Raw genomic sequence first — 23,196 nt, forward strand, 5'->3', positions numbered from 1 at the left:
TTTTAACCTTTAATTGTGGCTTATTCCCAGTTAAATAGTAATTAAGTTCAAGATGGTTGAAATAACGGCGCGGTCACTCCTTCCTACCTATCGCTCTGCACAAGGATGGTTACCTTACAAACCAAGTCCGGTGCAGACGTGGGTGGGGTGGCGCGACTGGGTTCCTATGGCAATCACGGAGTGCAGACGGAGAGCGACAGATGGGAGTTGTGAGTAAAGCTGACGGGTCAGATGGTAATGCTCGCTAAGAGCGGTCCCAGGCCCGTCGGTTGGAGAAAGAGGGGGTGAGTTTAGTTGGTAGGGGGTCAACCTTCGGTAAGGAGTAGTCTTCTGAATCCAACACACCTGGGACACCTTCTCAGAGGTCTTTTGAAGATTCTTACCTCCCAAAAAAAAAAGGCTGAAGTTTTTGGTTAGGTGGCCTGTATCGATGAAACCATGGATGGGCACCCCAAAGCAAAGAGAATCAACATTTATACAGATAGCCAAGCAGCTGTTTTGGCAGTAAAGAATCCACTAACCAAATCAAAACTCGTGAGGAACTGCAAAGAGCTCCACAACAATCTGGCAAAAGATAATAAAGTGTCTTTAATATGAAGGGGTGAACTGTCGCCGAGTTGGTGCTTTTATTCCCACAGTGTGGTTCTGGGATTCACACAGTATTGGTTTTGCGATTTCTTCACTGTTCACTGGTCACTGCACCGGTTGAAAGGTTTGCTTACTTAGAAGGATCGCACACTACCTGCTGATGAAACTCAACTAAAACTGCATAATATATTTGCATTTATAGGTCGTTGTCGTCATCGTCGCTATTAAACAGCTCTGATTTAGACTCACCATCGTTTTCTAAATTTATGATAAATTAGTTTTTCGGTTTTTTCACCATATTTGCAAGTATTTGCCCATATTTCTGGAGTGATTTCATTTAGCAAGGTGTTATAGCATATGGTGGTAAACGTAAAACCGAGTGGCCTTACTCTGCTATACAGTAATTTGTCTACAGCATACTACAGGATTTTTTGGTTTAACAGAGTATTTTATTGTACAGCTCCGATTTTGTTTCACTTTCCTCAAAAAATATATTTCTTTCTGTCAACCATTTTCTTATGACGTCTTTTTTCGAATCTGACGTAGGACCGTATTTAACAGTCACATTATGATATGAAGCGTTATCTATTACTAAAACTGTATTGGAAGATAAATTGGGAATGTCTGTTAACAGAAAAATAGTAAATACTCCAACTATTTTCAAATACAAAAACTAATTCGACTTTGTTTTGCCGTGAGAATACAACAGACAATTAAATGTTTTCAGTAATCGTATGTCATCATTTCTTTTGTAGATTGACGTCACCAAATGAATGAGTCAGTGTCACGAGATTTTGTAAGTTAGCTACCTGGTGTGTCTGCATTTTCTGGCTCTGTTTTCTTTCTTAGAAAAAAGAACATTCTATATATCATTCCAGAACGATTTCCGAAGTGGAAATTGAAACGTCAATAGCCTTATTAAACCTTCAATTGTGGCTTCAATTCCCATTAAAATAATGTTGTGTTTTGAGGGGTATAATGCCGTTATACCCCTCAAAACACAACATTAAAATAGTATCTAATTTAAAATGTCACAAGAAAATATCTTAAGAACTTTATTTTTCACTTCACATAATATAAAAACTAAAATTGAGACGATTTTACTTTTTATTTTAAAGCACATACAAAATATATCTGCATATTTTGTAAGTACCACTGGTGTTACTGGATGATTACGTTCATCGAGCAATATCCATCCAGCAAGATGCCCTCTGGCTGGATTATGCTGCTCTCCGGGCATATTAATCATATTAATTTTAAATAATTATTAAACCATTGTTTTTTAATTAATAATAAAGCGCGTATGGCAGGGCGGGTGCTTATTTGTATAATGAGAATTTAAACCAGCAAAAGTTTGTGCACTGGATCTTGTTTCTCTCTTTTATACACGCCGCAGGCCAAGCGCCCGTACTGTCTAAGCGCTTTATTATAGATTAAAAAAATGTTTTAAAATGAAATACACCCAAAATACTTATCGGGAAACGATAGAGCAAGGTTTGAACTTGAATTAAGGTCCTTGGTGAATTCAAAAATAATGTTTTTTTTCTTGTTTTTGAACCCTGAAAATCGTAATTTTGTGTTTTTCCCAGTTTTTAATTATTTTTAACTCGAAAACGATCAAGCTTAGAGAAAAGCTACACGAGACTTATTTTGTTCAGAAAGATCCAAACAATTAAAAAAAATTGTCCTGGCCAAAAAATTGATAGTTACAATTGTTTAAAAAAACTGTAACAACTTTTCGCCTGGACGACCTCTTGAACCTTATATTGGGGTGTCTCATGAAAGTGAATATGCAAAAAAAATCTCATGAGAATATTTTCTGAACAAACCCGAGCTTTTCGCCTTGTCTAGTACCCATTTTAGATTTATTCTGACTGTCATCCTTATGAAGACCATAGCCCATATTTGTATCTTATCCTCTACTTACTTGGCTTTTTACATCAGAGTTTTTAGGGTTTTATATATATTTTTAAGGTTTTGTATAATTTTATTTATACACGACTGGCTTCTATACCAGCTTTTTTCTTCAGATAAAATGACTTCATGCCGTTGGATTGCATGCGGATGGGCTCCTTACTCTGCATCCTTTAGTCATTCAAGAGGTCTCTTGTAAGATTTCCACCTCAAAAAAAAGTTTCTGGAAAGGAGAAACGGATAGGTAGACAAGAGATGTCAACGAAGAATACCAATATTTATGACCCAAGATATAAATGTATGGAGAAATGTAATTAGGGAAGTCCCATAAGGGCAAAAATTAAGAGAATAATGAGAATATACGAATATATAATGACCTTGACCTATTTCATTACTAGAAAAGTTACTATAATCAGTTAGAAGTAGTCATAAAAAACTGTAAATCAAGATGAAGAGATCCCCATAGGTTATAGACTTCTACCAGACCACAAAAACAAGTACATAATAAATTATTGTATTGTAAAAAACCTATAGTCTTGTATTTTGCTTTTATATTTCATTACCATTTAAAAAAAGTTATATTAACTATGTTTTAGCAATATAGTTATTCTATAAAAAATTGTTATCGTAATTTCAAATAAACCGGTATACTGCATTTTGATTTGCGCAAACTCTCTAGTAAAACTAAGCTACGCGGTACGGTTAGATATCTACCTTCGTTAGTAGTTTCGAATTTACAATTTTGACGTAGACAGAGCGCTAGTCGTAGCAATGAAGCAGATGACGGCGACCGAATGGAGAGTGTAGAAAGCTTTTTGTCACAAACTTTTTATTTACCTTCGAGACATCATCGTATGAAAAAAGGTGTTTTTGTTGGTGGATTTTTTTATTTTCTGAAGTGATCTTTTAAAAATTCAATATGTTGATGTGTTTAAAGAAGACAATGTGATCCTCGTTTGTTTGTTAGTGTCGTGAGAAATGTCAAAAGGGAGCAGTGAAAAAATAATAAAGGTAAATGTGCACTTAAATGCACATTCACCCTAATAAAAATTGCTGTGAAAAAATAATAGATATATAAGAGACTTTTTCGAATGTAAATTTACTCAGAATGTGTTTTAAAAAGACTAACCGAGTACAGTGTTCCACACAAATATGTACGAAATTGGCTAATACTACATAATTCGACTTCTCAGTATTATACTATGTACCCTTCAACTGTAAATAAAAATGAAACGGTTAATAAATCTAAAATATCCTGTATCTATGACAGTCCTTGCGACCCGAAGGACAGTGACTATGAAAAGTTGTTTTGCCCTAATAACGAACTTTCGGAGCCCCCCAAATCTCGGTGTGATAGACTAAAGACAGGTTCTTCCTGTCAAGCTCTTAAACATGCGGTGGCAGCTTTACACCCTTTGGACGATTTCCACAAGGAGAAAATTGGTGAAGGTTTCTTTTCTGAGGTGTTCAAGGTAAATATAAACATCATTACTTTAACCTTAGAATCTTACACTTTAAATTTTTATTGCTTAATTTTTTCAATATCATTTTTTCTGCCAATGCTACTATTGAATGTTTTTTACTGTTATAAATAATTATTGATATCAGCAATTTCCCAGTATTTGTTAATGTGGCTATCTCATAAGTAGGATTGTGATGGTCCAAGTATATAGCTAATGTTAAAATTGTCACAGTTTTCTGTGATCTTCATGTCATTGCTTTTGGTAAAACTGTTTTAAGGAAAAGTATAATATGAATGATATTGGTAAGTATATGGCACAAAGTTATTTTGCCTTATTTAATGGGTTTGTTCAAAACCAACACAGTTCAAACCCGAAAGATGATTTTCCAATCATAAGCAACTATGCACTCTCTTATAAAGTATTTTATCTTCGTTTATATTCATGTTTTTCACATTCATATTTTTCTTTTTATTTTTTACTTTAAAATGCCATATTTCTTTTATAGAGCTATATAGCTTATACAGTCACTTCATTAGGCTTCTTTAAATACAAAATGTCATGGTTTACTAGGAGCATTTTTAGAGAAAATCAAATAGAAAGGAAAAGCAAGGAGGTTGATCATATAAAAAGTAAACAAATAAAACAGATGCTTAGAAATTGAATATGAACACCCAAAACAAATTTTTTTTTGATGCATATCCAGTCTAATGTGTGCAATATTTTGTAATTAATTTTTTCATTTAACTGCCCATTGCATTGCAAAAATATATACATATTTTTTAAATAAAGGCTCCTATTTTTGATATGCTAAAGTATCAATGCTATTACAAAAATGACACAACAAATCCATAAAAGGCTTTAGTTAAGATATGTAACAGTGGTTTTTTCACTCATATATTTGATCTTTATTTCGTCAGTAAGAATTTTTAACAATATGCCTTAGTTATTTTGCAGATACATTGTTTGTAAGAGTACTAATAATAGAAATAAAAAAATTGTTAGTCTGATATTTATATTTATTCCATAGTTTTAATCCTGAGGTGTATTGTCTAAAACCTACACCCTACTGTATGCTCCATGTACTAAAATAATATGTGCAAATTTTCAAGGTTAGAACATATAGACTTTTTGTGAAAATAATATAAATGTAGGTCACCAAATGGTTGTTTTAACCTCGACCATACCATAATAAGTGTACTTAAGGTATTCCATCTACTATGAAATGAGTAATAATACTCCTTTAGCATAAAAACCTGAACAATAAAGTTGTATGAGAGGTAAACAAAAATCTGTAAATAGCTTGGCCAGAAACTGTAGTTTATTTTTGAAACAGGCAATCAACAAATAAGTGGCATGGCTTGGGGAGTTCTAAGGGGGTCTCCAGTAATATATCTATCACAATTTCCAATTTAAAAAAGTTATGTAAATATCATATTTGATTTCTTTTTAATAGTCCTTATATGCAAACCATTTTGGACATTAACAACATAAAAAAATCATTTTTGATTTAAATAATATTCTAAAAACATAATTTGTTATCCATAAATAGTAATTGCAGTATATAAAAAATAATATACTTATTTCTTTGGAAGTAAGTGTCACATTTCCATTTTTTCCTGCTTAGAATAAATGTGCTACTCTTTTTTTTAATGAATATTTGTGAAAAATTATTGAATGGTTTGAGTGCAGTAGTGGAAAATTATTTAGGGTGGTGGTCAACAAGGTCTACATAGCCATGATGATTTCCTTCAATATAAGATGGAACTTGAAGAAGGAGAAAAATTATTAAAATAAATCAAATTCAAAAACATAAAATTAGGTATGTTCTTGCAACTTACTGTTGAAAATGAAAGCATACTAAATATTTATAAACAGTCTTCTGTCATGTGACACAGGAGTAAATTTTACAGGAGAGGTACAAAACATCCTATCTTTAAGACTATTAGGAAAATAAGTGTTTTTATATATTTTTTGCTTTTAAAAACTACTATACAAACTGATGAATATTATAAAAAAATGTTTTTAATTTTAAAAGACCTGGAAACCACAATTTTTTGAAAAAGAGATGGCCTGTTCTCAAAAGGAACTGGTATTAAAAGTAAAAAATAATCATTATAAGTAATATGAATACATAATATTATTTATTACAAACATTAAACTTCTACATTAAATTTAGAAGAAAAAACAAGAACATTTAAAATGAATAAGGATAGTTTAACTTTCTTCTTGTTCTGTTTCTTTGGCACTGGTAGTACGCCATTTACAGATAATGTTGTAGATTGTCTTGTGGTTATCCGGAATGTAGAATGTTGTAGTGGCTTCCTAATTTCTTTAATTTTCTTTGTGTTTATTGAAATTATCCCCTGATAAGCAGGAAGATTTTGAGGATAGAGAACTAACATATTTGGACTGTCTCTTTGTTGAGATTTTAAAAGTTGAAAACATTCCTCAAGAATGCCGTCAATATATGGTTTAGCTAATATGATACCCAATTATTTCAGGGAAAGCTAAATACAAAGTAGGAATTGATACTGAAACTAACCTTTTCGTTTTTGGAATTTCTTTACCAGGTCTTACCAAGGCTTTGGAGCTTTCATGTAGACAAAACTTTCTTTTTAAAGAAATCTGGCCACCATTTTTTATAAGCAGCTACATATGTGTGGGTAACTTGCCTGACATCAAGTTCCTCATGAGTAGACAATTATTCTACACTGACAATTTTACTGAATGTTCATTAAACTAAATTCTAGCAGGAAGAGTGTGGTTTAGCATTATTTAATATATGGGATAACCCCATTAACAGTTTAAATTACAATATACAATATCACAGCTAGAATTCAAAACTTGAAATTACTTATAATATAAAATCAATATCAAAAAGTTTAAAAAGTGAGACTAAAAAAACACATATTGAAAACATTATGGTAACATAGAGCTTGATGGGGAACATTAAAGTTAATCTGGCTTAACAGGTTTGGACAATCAATAAATCCTTGTATGATATTATAAATAAATATAGCTCCTGACATATCATGATGGGTCTTGAGTGAGGGTAAAGGTAATTGTTGTTAGATAGGGAAATAATCATGATTTTCGATAGTACATTGTGAAAATGGTAAGCACAATATCTCAAAAATTTATGCTGGAGTCTTTCTATGGTATCAATATTGTTCTGAAAATAGGTTGATCAAATAACTAAACATTATTCCAAAATAGTTTTAACTAAGCTTGTTATATACACTAATCTTGTTGAATCAATGGAGAAATACTTTCAATTCTTAGTAGTGAAACCGAGAAGTTTAGATGCCTTTATTGAAATAGTGTATATGTGGTCACAGAAAGTAAGCTTTTCATTGAAAATAACACCCAAATCCTGAATAGAAAAAATATAATTCAGTGGCTAATTATTAATAGTATAGCTTTTTTCAATTCTATTTAATTTACGAGAAAAACTTATAAAACGACATTTTTTTACATTTAATTGGAGTTTATTCTGATAGCACCAATTTTGTCTGTTTTTGTTGTTTAGTCTGTCTAAGTCATCTTGCAACAAGGCTTGATCTTTTACGCTATTTATAGCTTTTCAAAATTTCAAGTCATCCGCCAATATTAGACATTTGCTATTTAGGAAACAAGTGATATCATTAACGAAGATATTAAATAGAAGTGGAGAAGTGTGGTCTCCTTGCGGAACTTCAGATGTTACTGAGATACTGTCAGACATGATTTGTTGTTGAATTTCTGTTATTTTGCTGATTTGTTTAATAGCAGGCAATAATTTTCCAATAATCGTATTTTTCAAGCTTCTTCAATGATATTATTACGTAGTTGTATTGACTTAAACAACTAGCTATAGGTGACTTAGTTGATTATAACTTATTTTATTGCAGTTCATCAAACTCTTAGCTCAGCCTTTCTGTTGAGGCTCTATGATAATGTTTAGGGTATAGTATTGGTAGATATGCTGGAATACACACAATGTGACTAATTTATACAATATTGAAAGTCAAACCCTTGAGCAGTACTGGGCTGTGTGTGTGTGTGTGTTGATTCTTCTGTATTGAAAAAGTTGTTCTTTCAATATGAAATGATGGTATTTTCTGCGAATTAGAAATAACATGATTAAATAATATTGTTAAGTACTTATGAACACTCCACATCTTCTTAATCCCGAAGTTCTACGCCTGGCCCTGCAGATTTCTAGTTATGAAAGATTTTGAGGACATTTTCAACTTCTTTAGTAGTGAAGGGCGAAGGGAAACTTCTTCATAGAAAATATGACTATAGCTGTTAAGAGTAGCTGGCGTTTAAAGTTAATTTTCCCAAAATAAATGCAATATATTTCCAAAAAAAATTATTTTCCATAAATATCTGATGTCTCCACCACTGGCGTAAGAAACGAAATAAATATCTCAAAAATTGTATTTAGGAATCTAGGTAATTTGGTTTCAAATACAAACTACCTGCTAATGCGTAAAGTGTAATTGGATGAAATTTTGGGGCAAATAAACAGATAGCCAAAACTATTTTTGTACCATGTCACAGATAAATAAGTATTCTTGCTGTTTAATATACTGAGTTGGTTGCTAGGAAGCAGAAATGTGCCATTTTCAATAGTTTTAAAACGAATGACATTTTTAGCACTACATTTTGATATAGAAAACTAACTAGCTACAGTGTTTTTTAATAATCATTAAAAATTTCTGTAATTCATTTTATAGAGGGCGACGTATTAAGATCTTCGTTATCTTCCGATTTCCAGTCTTCATCTGATTCTTTCATTCCATAAATCACCTCATTTACGTGACTTTTTCATTTCGAGCAACATACTTTTCGATTATTTGACAATATTTAAATACAATTTTTCCTCTAGAGATGGATTGGTCGAAGTGGTGTGCTTGATTGGCCATCAAGATCATCCGACTTGCCACTACTTGATTTTTTCTCTGGGGTTACCTGAAAAACCACGTTTATGTTAACAGATCAACTAACTGACTTAAATAAGTTAAAAGATCGCATACGTCGTGAAGTGTAGGGAATTACTGTAGAAATTATCAACAATTCTGTTTGGAGCTTTCATGATAGATTGTCATTGTCAACATACAATAAATAAAATTGACGGCATTTTGAGCATTTATTTTAATGCAGATATTGTAATTTCAGTTGTTCAGATTAATGTATTGTAAATTTCCTTCAAATATTTAATTAATTATTCAGTATTATGTCACGTAACTAGAATTTTTGAAAAATGGAAGAAATAAGCGTTTCTAAAATATATCACGCAATCTAAGTTGCTATTTAGGAAAATACAAAATGGCGGCAATACAGGAAACGTCACATCATGCACACTTGAAAGATCCTCTAAAAAATACACAATCTCATTTCGTATCTCACAATTTCATAATTATAAGTTTATAGATTTCAAAGATAGCACCTTGTTGCCAGACTTTTCGCAACCCTGTACATAAAAGTGCGTTGGAAGCATAGGTCTTCACTAAAAACACATGAAAGAAAAACCGTATTGATGGGATCAAAAAATCTATAAGATTATAGTGGGCTAAATATATAAAACCTTAGAAAACAAATAAAATCAACCAAAAATATTTATTTAATTTTCAAATATTCATCAGCACTTGTTAATTTTAAAGCTGTGCAAGTGATTGGATTAAAATGACCTGTAATCAATTTCTATCGTCATGGATATATTAACGAAGATTATCAAGTAAATATATATATATATATATATATATATATACAAAAATTTCTTTACGAGACTGCAGTTGTATTTTTTTATTACTTTTTAATATCATTTAAGCATCTTTTATCTCGTCACTTGCAAAAAGTACAATGATGCCTTTATAATCACATTGTGATACAATTATTTGCATATCTGAGATTAAAAAAATGAAGGCCATGAATTTCATCAATCATATGTACAAGGATGTTTAAAAAACTGTGTAGATGGTACAAACTTAAGATCGTTTATTTATAACTTATTGTTTATTATTATAGATATAAGAACATTAAGTAGAGAAATATCACAAATAATAAAAAATAAAAATAAGACAAGAAGTGCTACTTATCAGCAAAACCTTAACACGTTCAATGCTGACCTATACTTAAGAAATTTATCTCATGGCTGACTTATAAAACGTAAATTATGATTATCAAAATGAAGTTATATGGATCATTTATTTATTAATTAGTGCCATGATTTTAACCTTATATTAAAAAATGAAGGTCACGGATCCGTGCCATGAGTTGCGATAATGAAAATTTATATAAAGTGGCTGAGTCTCACGGCTCTGTGACGCTAAGATGTCATAAAAAAGTTATATGGAGTGGAACAAAAGTTTGGAAACGCCTCATTATCTCTTAAATGGATGGTCCGAATTATACAAAAATAGGGATACACCTATTTTGCAATATGAAGATTTCAAATTTGATGCTTGCAATGTTGCCAGATTTACCATTTTTCTGATATTAGTAATTTTGGTTTTTTAAATACAACATCATGTGTATTGTATTTACCTTTATTGAAATCTCCAGTTCAATACCAGTTCAATACCAGTTCAACTTAATACAATACTTTAGATTTTATGTAGTGAAGAATATCTTAAAAAGATAAAACAAGACCCTTCTTCTTCTTTTGGCATCATAACCATGGATGGATCTTTGCCTGTCTGGCTATGTCCTTCCATTCAGATCTCTCTTGGGCCCTTCTCCGCCATTGTCTTATATTCCTGGTTTTCAGGTAGTCTTCCACGTCATTCAACCATTTCGTCCTGGGCCTTCCTTTTTCCGCCTTCCCAATGGCTTCCACTGTATCATCTTCTTTGTCGTTTTCGTGTCTTCTTGTCGCTGAACATATCCCAGCCATGACAGTATTTGAGTTTTCACAAATCTTACAATGTCATACCCTTCATTCAGTTCATTAACCTCGTCGTTTCTCCTGATTCTCCATGTGCCGTCTTCCTCTTGTACCGGACCATATACCTTTTTCAGTATCTGTATCTCGAATGTCCTGAGTTGGGCTTCCCCTTTTTTCGTAATAATTTCGATGTCATCAATCTTTTATTAGCATAGTATGTACGATTTCCACTGGAAATACGTGCATTAATTTCGCTACTTACGGAATTCTTCTGATTGATTTCTGTGCCCAGATATGTGAAGGCATCCACACGTTCAATAGTATAGTTGCCTATTGCTATATTATTTTCATTCTCAGGTGGTCATGTACTTAGTTTTTGTTTCGTTTATTTTAATCTCTCTTTTTTGTGCTTCAGGATCAATTTCCTTGAACGTTTCCATTAGTCGTGTCTTGCTTCTACTAATAACGGCGACATCGTCTGCATATGCTGTAATTTGTACTGTTTAGGTGTTTATATGGCCGGTTACATTGGTTTTTCTGATGACTGCTTCAAGAACTAGGTTGAACAGCATGGTTGAAAGTGCGTCTCCCTGTCTCACCCCCCATGTTGATGTCAAACGGGGGAGACAGTTCTATATCTACTCTAACTGCGGCTTTTGAACCCTGCAACTTAATTTTTATGAGACCGATATATTTTTTTGGTATACCTAGATTTCGGAGGTCTTCCAGCATTTTGTCTCTTTTCACACTATCAAAGCTTGTTTAAAGTCTATATAGATATATAGGTCTATGACGTATTCATAAGCTTTCTCTTGTATTGTTCTAAGGATGACTATGTTGTCTGTAGTCGCTCTATTTGGTCTGAATCAATTTTGATAATCACTAAATATATTTTCGGAGTATTCTAACAATCTAGTGTAGATAATGCCAGAAAGGATTTTGTATATTACATTTAGCAATGTAATTGGTCTGTAATTCTGGCATTCCTTCTTATCTCCTTTTTTATATATTGGCTCTATAAGACCAACTGCCCATCCCTCCGGTATTTGCTCCTTGGTTTATACCAACTTTATCAGGTAAAGGATTCTTCCCTAGAGTTCTGGTCCTCCGAATTCTGCCGAAACTCCGTCCGTTCCTGGCGCTTTACTGTTTTTTAGTTTCTTTCTTATTTGAACTATTTCTTCATAACTCGGATTTTCAATGTGCTGCCCCGCCGTAAAATATATTGTCTCGTTTTGATCATTTCCATTGTCTTAGTAGTTCTCCGTCCTTGTCTTTGCATATTGACAATTTTGGTCTAAATGGCTGTGTGCTTTCTTTTATTCTTTTATATTATTTTCTGCTCTCGTGTCTGTTGTTATGTTCTAGGATTTCTTGTATATGTTTTTTCAAAGCCTCTCTTTTTTTTCTTCTGCATATTTTAGTCACTCTTATTCTCTTTTCGTTATAAATTTCTCTGCTATTTCTTGTGTTTCTTTGAAGTTGGTTAAGCCTAGCTTGCCTTTTTTCCTCTACTGCAGTGCTGCATTCATCATCATACCATTCCGCATTTCTCCGACATTTTCTTTCGACAGTTTCCTCTGCAGATTCCGTTATTATTGTTTTTAATTGTGTCTATTCTTCCTCTGCAGTATCTTCCTCTCTGATTCCGTTGAGTTTTATTTGGAGAGTATTTTGATATTCTTGTGTCTTTGTTGGACTATTGAATCCTTCAACATTCCATTTTTTAATTTGGCTATTTTTCCCTTTTGCCACTGTCGCTATTTTCTGTCGCAATTTTACCCCCACAAGATAGTGATCTGAGTCAGAATTCGCCCCGCGATACTTTATGACATTAGTTATGTCTGTTGCCCATCTCTTTGAGATGAGGATGTGGTCAATTTGATTGGCTTCATTGGTTCTGGTATTTTCCATGTTCCTTTATGGATATATTTTCTTTGAAAGTTAATTATTTGCTGTTGTAAATTGTGCAACCCTAAGTCCATTTTGACTGGTTTCATTATGCAAACTATGTTTCCCAAATATGTTTACGAAAGTTTCTTCTTTCCCCAGTTTAGCATTAAAGTCGCCTGATGTTATAACAGCATCGTGTCTTTGGATTTTATCACATACTTCCTGAAGTTCTTCATAGAATTTTTCAACCTCGTCTTCATCAGCCTCATCCGTCGGTGCATATACATTAACCATTGTCACGTTATGCAGCTTACCTTTGAGTCTTATGGTGTAAATTCTGTCTGATATTAGTGTAAATGCGATAATGGCTTTTCGCAGTCTTTTGGCTACTTCTTTTGGGGTCCCAAAATTAATATTCTCGGCAAAATTCAGCTTGTTCGTATGGTTTTTAAAGGTTCAGTGGCATTTTCGTCGCTGACGACTGGAGTATTTATTACTTGGTAATAGAATAAATTCTTCTAATTTATTAAAATAATATTCTAAATGATTAGAAGAATTTTTTGTATTACCAAGTAACAAAACAATAATTTGTTAAGAGTTATATATTTTTGCTTATTTTAAGAAGATTCCAGAACGTTTCTGGCCGTAAATTTACAGACTATTTTACTTGATTCTTAAAATGAAATTCTTTCTATGTTTGCTTAGCCCAGAAAAGTATTTTGGTTTAAGAAAGATAAGTTTGTTCCTTGTTTTGCCACCTTGTCAGAAATAGCATTTCCCATGGTCCCTTTATGAATTGGCACCCACGTCAAATTTAACTGGTTGGTTGCTGCAAATTTCTTAAGTTACTATCTACAGCTCCAAACTAGTTTTGACAAGTAAAACACCTTAGAGCCCATAAAATCTCTTGGCTTTCTAAAAAATATGTACTTAGACAGTTGTTCTACTGATATCTCCACTTAGGATTTGCTGATCACTGATGTCTATGACGTGTATTATTGGGTGAAAGATAGTTGGGGCGCGTTCCTAACATTTAACACTTAACTGACTTAAGTTCTGGTTCACCCTTAACAACCATATTTGTGATTTTTTTTAACCACATACTGTTCTATGACATACAACTGTGTGACATAGAACTTAACTGTCAGAGTTTTCAATGAAACTTTCTCCAGTAACCTTCAGTGACTAATCAAGTCACGCGTTTTAGCATTTTTGTTTTACCTCGTATATATTAAAAGACTGAAAAATATTCTCAATCTTTTTGCGTCGCTGAGATTGATAATATAAACATTTTTAGTATGTTTATAATAATTTTAATTGTTATTTCTTTTGATATTTATTCCGCCTATTAGATATTGCGCAGAAGATAAAAAGGAATCTTTCCGCTGATGCGGGCAAGAGACTGTTTTTGAGAAAATGAGATCACTCTACGATGGACCGCCAAAGCACTTGGTTTTATTGTTTTAGTCTGGATTTTCTTCTTAAAATTCGTTATTCGTTTTTGTCATCGGAAAATAGTGTAAAGTGTAGTAGCAGTTATAAAAAAATAGGAGAAGCAGATTCGGTTCGAAAGAGATAAGATCTCGTCATGTAGTTTTCAAAACCGGCAATTTTTTGCTTAATTTCATGAGTTAGGAGGTCAATCTCAAATTTCTATTTGGTAGTCTTTGTTTAGTGAGTTAGTTAATCACCGTCTTGTTGGAAGCTGTAGTCCATGACAAGGGTTTTAAAAATACAGCGCTTCCAAGGTCTCAAGAGGTCCACATGGTTTTAAGTGAGAATTAATCAGCCGATTTTTGAGGAATACATTTTGTTATCATCCCGGATAATCAGAAGCCCAACTCAATGTTTGACCTTCCCCAAGATTTGTCCATTTTGGGTCTTCATGGCTCCATCCAGATCGTTTGCAGTTTGTGTGGAAGGCATTTATTTTTAATCCTTTTAGCTATAAACTAGAATTATTGGAGCGGCATTTTAATATGTCTACGCTTTTAGTACCGCGCTTTTAATGATCTAATTGTGCAAAAAATTTCAAATGAATGCGAGAATGTATTTTAACGTTTTGTTACACTTACTTTTCCAAAATTTGTCTATAAAATTGCATATTTTTATGTGCAATTCATGGCAAATTTGCATATTATCTTGGTATCCAATTTAAACGTTAATTTGTCGCCAGATTAAAACATTAAAGTATCAACAGAATCGTGTCCCAACAACGCTAAATCACAGTAAAATAACAGATATATACGAGGTAGGCAGTGTAAGTTATTGACCTGCTAAAAAAAGTATGGAATGACAACTTATACTTACACACAACGCAAAAGTCTAAGGATATTTTAATAATTTGACAATACCAATGACAGAAATTTCGTGACCATATAAATTTGCTTGTATAACTATACTACTACTACTTATACTATAATTTTTGATAGACACTCACTTCTTATCAAAAAAAAAATTGCAAAAAATATTGCAATTGATAGCAATACGTGTTTTAGAATGTTTTTTGACAAAAAAATCGACATTTTTTATGTTTTGTTTATTTTAAATTTTAGTCACTTTATACCATTTTTGCTTAATAGGCGAGTTAAAGATATTGTTTACTTACCATGCAACGACAACATTTAACGTTGGACGAGATGAATAGAACCGTGGGCCTCCTTCAAGCTGGTATGCGACAAACTCAAGTTGTTGACCGGCTGGGTGTCTCCCAAAGCGTCGCAAGTCGTTTGTGGCGTCGGTTTAGAGACACTGTTAGTCCAGCCGAGCAACATCCAGGAAGTGGTCGCTCTACAACCGTCGCTCAAGACCGATATTTAATTTTAAATGCCAGAAGGCAGCCAACAATCACAGCACCCGAGCTGGTTAATGAATTACAGCTTGCACATAATGTAACAATTAGCAGCAGTACTGTGAGGAATCGTCTCCATGAAGCCAATATTCGTAGTTGGCGACCACTGAGATGTCCACCTCTATCTAGAGGCAATCGCGCTGCAAGATTTACCTGGTGTCAAGAGTTTCAGAATTGGACTGACAATGACTGGGCCACAGTTTTGTTTAGTGACGAGTCTAGATATGGATTTCATCCAGATTCTCGTCGGACAAGAGTTTTGGGGACGACCCGGAAATGGAGAACGATTACGACATCTTCAAGAAGTGTATGCATACAGAGGTGGTACATTAATGGTATGGGGCGGAATCATGATTGACGGAAGAACTGACCTCATTTTCCCACGTGGCTTTCTCACAAGTCAGCAATATTTGGACACTATTCTCGAACCTGTTGTGTGCCCGTTTGCTGCTGCTGTTGGAGAAAATTTTTACTTTATGCATGATAACGCTCGACCACATGTTGCGCATATTGTAACAAACTGGTTGGATAACGAGGGTATTGATGTATTGCCGTGGCCAGCACAATCACCGGACTTGAATCCCATTGAGCATGTATAGGACATGCTTCAACGAAGAATTACTCCACATATGGGCAATATCTACAATGAATTTCAATTATAAGAGCTTCTGAGAGAACAATGAACACAACTACCTCAAGCAGACATTAACAATGTGATTCGGAGCATGAACAGTAGATGTAGAACTGTGATAAACCAACGTGGTGGCCATACTTCATTTTAAGTTTATATTTCGTATTTTTGACATTTTATGGTGGTATGTGAAACATGGGTGATTTGCAATATATTTTTTTTGCTCAAATTTTATGTTCTTCATTTGCAATTTATGGTTTTTGACATATTAAACAACAATTTAAACTACACATTTTGTATTACTTTTTTTAAGTTGATTACAGATAAACAAAATACGTCTATTTATAAAAATATCCCTAGACTTTTGCGTTGTGTGTTTTATAACAATACAGTAATAAATATAATTTAATATTGTTGAAAAATAGTAAAGTTTTTAGTTTGAACGTCAAAATATTTTATTACGAACTCATTGTCGTGCTTAACTCATCCTCGTAGTACTGTTAGAAGATAAATACGAGGTATGTTCCGAAAGTAATCGATAACTCTTCCCGAACCTGCCATATCTTACAAACCAGTTATCAATAAGAAGCAGCTGTGATGCTTTTATTTACATTGTCCTTTTTTTCCATGTAAGAACCTGTTTGATGCTTGAAAATTTTCTCAAAATTGTTAATCAGTATTTGGATATTGTAAATATGCTTTTTAAATTTAATAAAGTTGGTTCATCTCATATCGCAAATTTTGATAGGTCAAACAATGATTTTGATACAAACTCTTTGTATCAAAATCATAATAATTGACTAATGAACTTCGCTTAAACGGCAAGGTCACCGTAAAATTTTCAAAAAAATCTTTTTCGCTCTTTGCTTCGAAAATTCTTTAGCCTTCTATAACAATGGGAAATAGTTTTATATGCATACAAAACTTTTTTGAAGCTTTAGAAATTCCAAGCTCTTTCCAGAGCCCCTCGGACTACTGAGAAATGACTACATGCGAAATGATACATGTAGATCGTTAAGTACTGGATGGAAACAACCTAGTGAATTTCCTTTTTGATTTCTCACTTTTCTATGACACTAACAAATGTCGTTAGAAGGTCTAGTTTATGTTCATTTACCAGTACATGTCCAATATTCCCTACGTTGGTTGTAATTGGAGTCAATAGTTTTTCCAAAACTGCAATTCTAAATTGCTGGATTGTTAGTTTCTTACCAGAAAATTTGTTAAAAATATTATGGGCATGTTGTAAATGTATCATAGCATCTACACTCCTAGCGGAGTGAGTGCCACCCTCTTTGGGCTCTTCCGATGCATTCGTCGCGGGGGGAATCAATCCGCATTAACATTTTGGTTTTAAAATTGGTTGCGTGACTTGGCGTCTTATACAATATTTCTCCATTCTTTCCTGTTTTTGCTTATGGTTTTCCATTCTCTAACTCCCATCTTCTTAAGATCCGCAATTATCTCGTTTACGGTCTTCCTCGTGGTCTGCTTGATACTGGTCTCCATTAGGCTGTTTTCTTGATAACTGCTTCTGGATTTCTCCTTTCGTGATGTCCCATTCATCTGAGTCTCTGTGCCTTGATAAATCTGACGATGTCTTCTCCTTTCAAAAGTTCTCTTACTTCGTAGTTCATCAATTTTCTAAATTCATTATTACCTAAGTTTAGTGGGCCTGCTATTCTCCGAATGATTTTTCGCTCTAGGATCCTCAATCTTTTTGTGTCAGGCACATTGCTTCAGCACCTTATGTGATTACTGATCTGCTGCTCTGTAAATTTTCAGTGTAGTATTCTGAGTAAGCTTGTTATCTTTGAAGAAGTTGTATTTACAGCAAGTTCTGTTTCCTGCCAGAATTCTTTCATTGATTACTATTCTTTATCATTAGTTCCATTAACGGAGACCTCAAGATATTTACAGTGTTCTATCTTTTTAAACTCATCATCATCATTCTGGCTTTACAACCCTACGTGGGTCCTAGCCTCCTCAAGAATTTCTCTCCAGTCGTCCCTATCCATCGCCTTTCTTCGTCAAGCACATATTCTCATATTTCTCATGTCTTCATCGATGTTATCAAGGAACCTTGTTCTGGGTCTTCCTCTTCTTCTCTGACCAATGGGTCTATCAAGGAGCGTTTTTCTAGCTGGGTCATTTTGTTCCGTCCTATACACCTTAGACGTCCCATCTTAATATGTTTTATGATATCAGGTTTCTGGTATATTCTATAAAGTTCGAAGTTGTATCGTTTTCTCCACATTCCATTGTCATTCACTGCTCCATAGATTCGCCTTAGTACTTTTCTTTCGAAACATCCTAACATGTTTTGATTATTTTTTGTTAGAGTCCAGGTCTCTCAAAATAGCATCTGTTGGCCGTGCAAATTCTGCGGTTTATCTCTGCGGTGGTATTTTCGATGACGTCGTTTTCTATAACGAGTGGTCGTAGGATTTGTGATTGCGTGCTTATTTTCATACCGGTTACTCTCTATCTGAGGCAGCACACCGCGCCCAGGAGAGAGAAGAATGGATAGCAACCATTCGTCAAATATCATAACTTCACCACATCCTTACGAAGGATAGAGGAGGAGGAGGCTTATTTTCATATCCTTCGTTTTGTTGGTGTTCATTATTAAACCTATTTTTGTAGCTGATTCTTTTAATGCTACATACGCCTCTCGTACAGCGTTTTCCGTTATCCCAACAATATTTATATCATCAGCATAGGCCAGGATTTGCACTGATTTATTATATATTGAACCAGTGGTTGTGATTTGTGACATACGTATTACTTATTCCAGAGCCAGATTGAACAGCGTACTGGATAGAGGGTCTCTTTATCCATAGAGGGTCTTCAGTTCCCCCTGAATTCGTACTCTAAACACCATCTGTGAGTAGTTTGACAAGTTTTCTACTTCTACTCAAACTGCGGCGATGTCAGTTCTCTACTTAAAATAATGTATACTCTGAACGCACATGAGTGCCGTCCGCATATTGTAAAATTTTAAAAGGACACACATAAGCGCTTTATGCAACGAAAGGGTTAAGAAAAAAGGTTTTTTTCTCTAGATTCAAATTTCCGTCAACTATTACTGGCTGCATATTCTCCATTTTGTGTATTGAATAAATATATTTTCTTAACACTTAAAGATTATTAAATAATGTCTGAATATTACTATCATCCCCGTACTTTCCATATAAAAGAACCACAATAAAGGCCTTATTTTATGCGTAGGACTCGCAAATGTATAACTATCTCAATATTTCTTGTGAACATGCTTGAAGTTTTATGCGTTTCTTCGTTGAGAACTTGTGACTCTCACCTCGTATGTAATAAAATGCAGTACGGAACAAAACAACTCACCTTACAGCTGTTACATTTAAAAAAGTCGCCATATGATGATTTGTACTGAAAGTCATACCAGGACGAATTAAAAAAAATTAACAACCTAATAACTATCTTTTTACGGTCTTGTTTAGAACGGCACTTTTACGTTTATTAACTAACAGGATTTAACGAGATTTTAATAAATCTCTCAATACAGATCGGATTATGTATACGTTAAACAATAAAAAACTACGGCGACGACTTGCATTTGCACAATTTATCATCGAGTTTATTTTAAATTTAAATGGTTTCATTTAGATAATAATTGTTCTGAACGTCGATATTTTATATATTACCATTTTCTATTATATAGATGACCTGTCTCCTATTCACATGAATACATAATAAAATGTAGGGACACGAGGACGGTATACTCTGTGATCTTTGGAGATATTTGGAGAATATAATAATATAATGTGTAAAAAATTACCTGAAATTTAATTTATAAAATATATAAGTATTTATTTATTTATTTAGCGTATGGACTTTCACAGTACGATAAATATACAAATACAATAATATATACATATATATTAAATATATTATTTAAACACTAAAGATAGAATGAATGACACTAAATATTAATGTCCAATTGACATAGCCATTCAATTGCTTCTGGGGAACATTCCGCAAAGTCCTGGAGGTTTCCACGGTAGGCACGATTCAAGCAGTCTGAAACACAATGGCTTATGGTCTGTCTAGATTGTCCGCAATCGCACTGTGGACTTTCTGCACGACCCCATCTGAACAGCGAATCAGCACATTTACCATATCCGGTACGTATACGATTAAGCCTTGCCCAAGTGGACCGGGGCAGATTTGATCCGATGAAACCCTGAGTTGGGATGGATATCTTAATATAGTCCGATTCTACTGTTGGCATCCATCTTGATATAGTCCGATTCTACTGTTGGCATCCATCTTGTTGTCCATTGCCTATGTATATCATAGGAATTACCAATTTTTCGGGCAGATCGTATTGGAGGATTTCTAGATCTCAGTCGCTGGTGCTCTTTTGAGATGTCTGGGATATCTTGATGTATTGGTAATTGTACGTTGGCTACAATTTTCTGGTACTCTCTCACTAATGCTGCTGTACGGCGTAGATCTGGTGGAGCAATATTGCTCAGAGTAGGCAGCCATCTCACTGGCGTTGGTTTTATTGTTCCAGTGATTATTCTCATGGTTTGGTTAAGTTGGACATCGATTTTGCTTGTATGTGCACTATTTATGAAAAAACCAAAGCTAGAGCAGAGGTCCGAAGAGTATCTGCAGAAGCACCCCAAGTTGTTCCAGCAAGTTTTGATATTAAGTTATTTCTTGTTCTTAGTTTACCAGCTGCATTTGTAAGATGACTTTTGAAGGTGAGTGTTCTATCAAGTGTGACGCCTAGATATTTGGGGTTGTTGTTATGTTTGATAGCTGTATCATTTAGAGTTACATTGAGAGTATCGCCCGCAAGTTGATTCGACAGGTGAAAGAGACAGGTTTCAGTTTTGCTTGTGTTAGGACGTAAGCGCCAGTTCTTAAAATAGTTACTTAGTGTAGTTGTCCTCGTTTAGAGCTCGTTCTTCTGCTTCTTTAATATTATCTTGGAAGCCAATGGTAAGGTCGTCAGCATAAGCAAATTGTCTCGATTTTGTTTCAGGTATATCTGCTGTATAAAGGTTAAATAATAAAGGAGCTAGCACTGAGCCTTGAGGTAAGCCGTTGTTAAGTTTTCTAACGTTACTCTGTGCATCATTCATATATACCTGAAACAGTCTGTTAGTCAGTAGATTGTTTATCAGCTGACAAGTTTTGAGGCAAGGTATGATTTTCATCAGCTTATAAATAAGGCCCTCTCTCCACACAGTGTCATAGGCAGCCGTGAGATCTATAAATGTTATGGCAGATTTTTCGCGCCTTTCAAAGCCAGCTTCAATAAATGTAGTTAAGGACAGCACTTGGTCACAGCAACTTCGTCCTCTTCTAAATCCAGCTTGTTGTTGTATAAGTATTATTACATCATTGATATAAAATGAAAAAAAATATATGTTGATTTTTCGGTAGTTTCGGAGGGGTGATAATATTATGTCATCATTATTAATACTGCGACAGTCTATTCCAGCCAAATTAAAAAAAGTAAATTTTTACGGTGACTTAATTTTTCCGACGTTTCCCATATTTCCCGGCCAGTGAAAACTATGTAGTTATTCATATTTGGACGAGCTACCCAGATTAAAAAAAAAGAGACTTCTAGCTGCAGTGGAAGCCGAGATAATGTAAATTTTTCCTACGTGTTTCAATTTGAAGTTCCGATCTCGAAAAAAAAAAAAGAAAACGGAGCTGAAACAGTTATCCCCTCCACTTTCGTTTCGAATAGCTGTAAGTTTCGAAAAATTGGATGAATTTTATAGCTATAAGTTTCATTATAAAGTTTAGATTTTTATTCACAATTCGTGCAAAATTTACTTCTTAATGTTTATAAACAATTGAGACATGATTTTTTTTTTAAAATAGTCCCTAACTTCATTCCTATTGGTCAGAGAAGGTTTTTATTTAATGTGAGTTTTTTTACCAGTTATCCAATGGTTGTACGTACAAGTCTGTAGCTTGAAAAACATAGAAGTTATTACAATTGTTTATAAGTAAAAAAACGTCGGTTATTTCTTTTTCTACTTTTACTTTTATTGTGTTGTTTTGGTAGATATATTCTATCGTTTTGATTATTCCTAGAGATATCTCTCTTGCATACAGTAAGTGAATAACGTCTTTTAATTTGACCCTGTAAAATGCCTTCTTAAGGTCCACGAAACATAGATATGCCGGTTTGTTGTATTCAAATGATTTCTCTTGCACTTGCCTCATTATAAATATATCGTCGGTGCATAATCTTCCCGAACTTTGGTTGTTAATTTTAGTGTTGTGTTTAACAAATTAATTCCTCTGTAATTTTCCGGGTTAGATTTGTCTTCCTTTTTGAAGAGAGGTATTAGGATGCTTGATCTCCATTCTTGAGGAATTCTTTATTGTTTTATTATTTTTTGGATTAGTTTTAATAGTTGCTTGGTTAGATCTGGTCCTCCGTACTTTAGGAGTTCGTTCGGTATTCTGTCCTCTCCTGGTGATTTTCTATTTTTTAATTTCCTTAATGGTTCCTTTACCTCTTCCTCCTCAATATTTATTTCTTCGTTTGTCCTCACCTCTGGTGTTGGTGGGTCATTATCGTCACCTTTAGCAAATAGGGATCGAAAGTATTCTACCCATGTTTCCTTCTGAATGTGTTTCGTTTTTATTAGTTCGTTCATCTCTTTTCTTTTCCTTTGATCATTCTCCATATTTCTTTTTGTGTTCCGTAGAAATCGTGTTCCATCTGTTTTGGGAAACTCTGCCAGTGTTCCTTTTTTATTTGTCTAACTAAAGTCTCCGTTTCATTCCTGATTCGTTTATAGTGGTTATATGCCTGTTGTGTTCTGTATTGTAAAAATGATTTCTTCTTTTCTTCAAATTTTGTCTTCAATTCTTCTCTAAACCATGGTGTTTTCTTTTTTGATATGATATTGATTTTTACTTTCCTCTCTCCAATTGATTCTGTTGCTGCGTTAATTATGTTATTTTT

General features: G+C 33.8%; 1 protein-coding gene across 1 annotated transcript in view; it reads left to right on the forward strand.

The window, feature by feature from the left end:
- The first annotated feature begins 3,258 nt into the window (after positions 1-3,258).
- The window catches only part of cdi (serine/threonine kinase), a 92,695-nt gene continuing 72,757 nt past the window's right edge, over positions 3,259-23,196 (forward strand). Inside the window, exon 1 of the mRNA XM_072535436.1 lies at positions 3,259-3,974. Coding sequence (XP_072391537.1) covers positions 3,705-3,974 — 270 coding nt within the window. The 5' untranslated portion in view covers positions 3,259-3,704. The remainder of the gene's footprint in view (positions 3,975-23,196) is intronic.

The sequence above is a fragment of the Diabrotica undecimpunctata genome, chromosome 6, assembly GCF_040954645.1.
Source record: "Diabrotica undecimpunctata isolate CICGRU chromosome 6, icDiaUnde3, whole genome shotgun sequence".
NCBI lineage: Eukaryota > Metazoa > Arthropoda > Insecta > Coleoptera > Chrysomelidae > Diabrotica > Diabrotica undecimpunctata.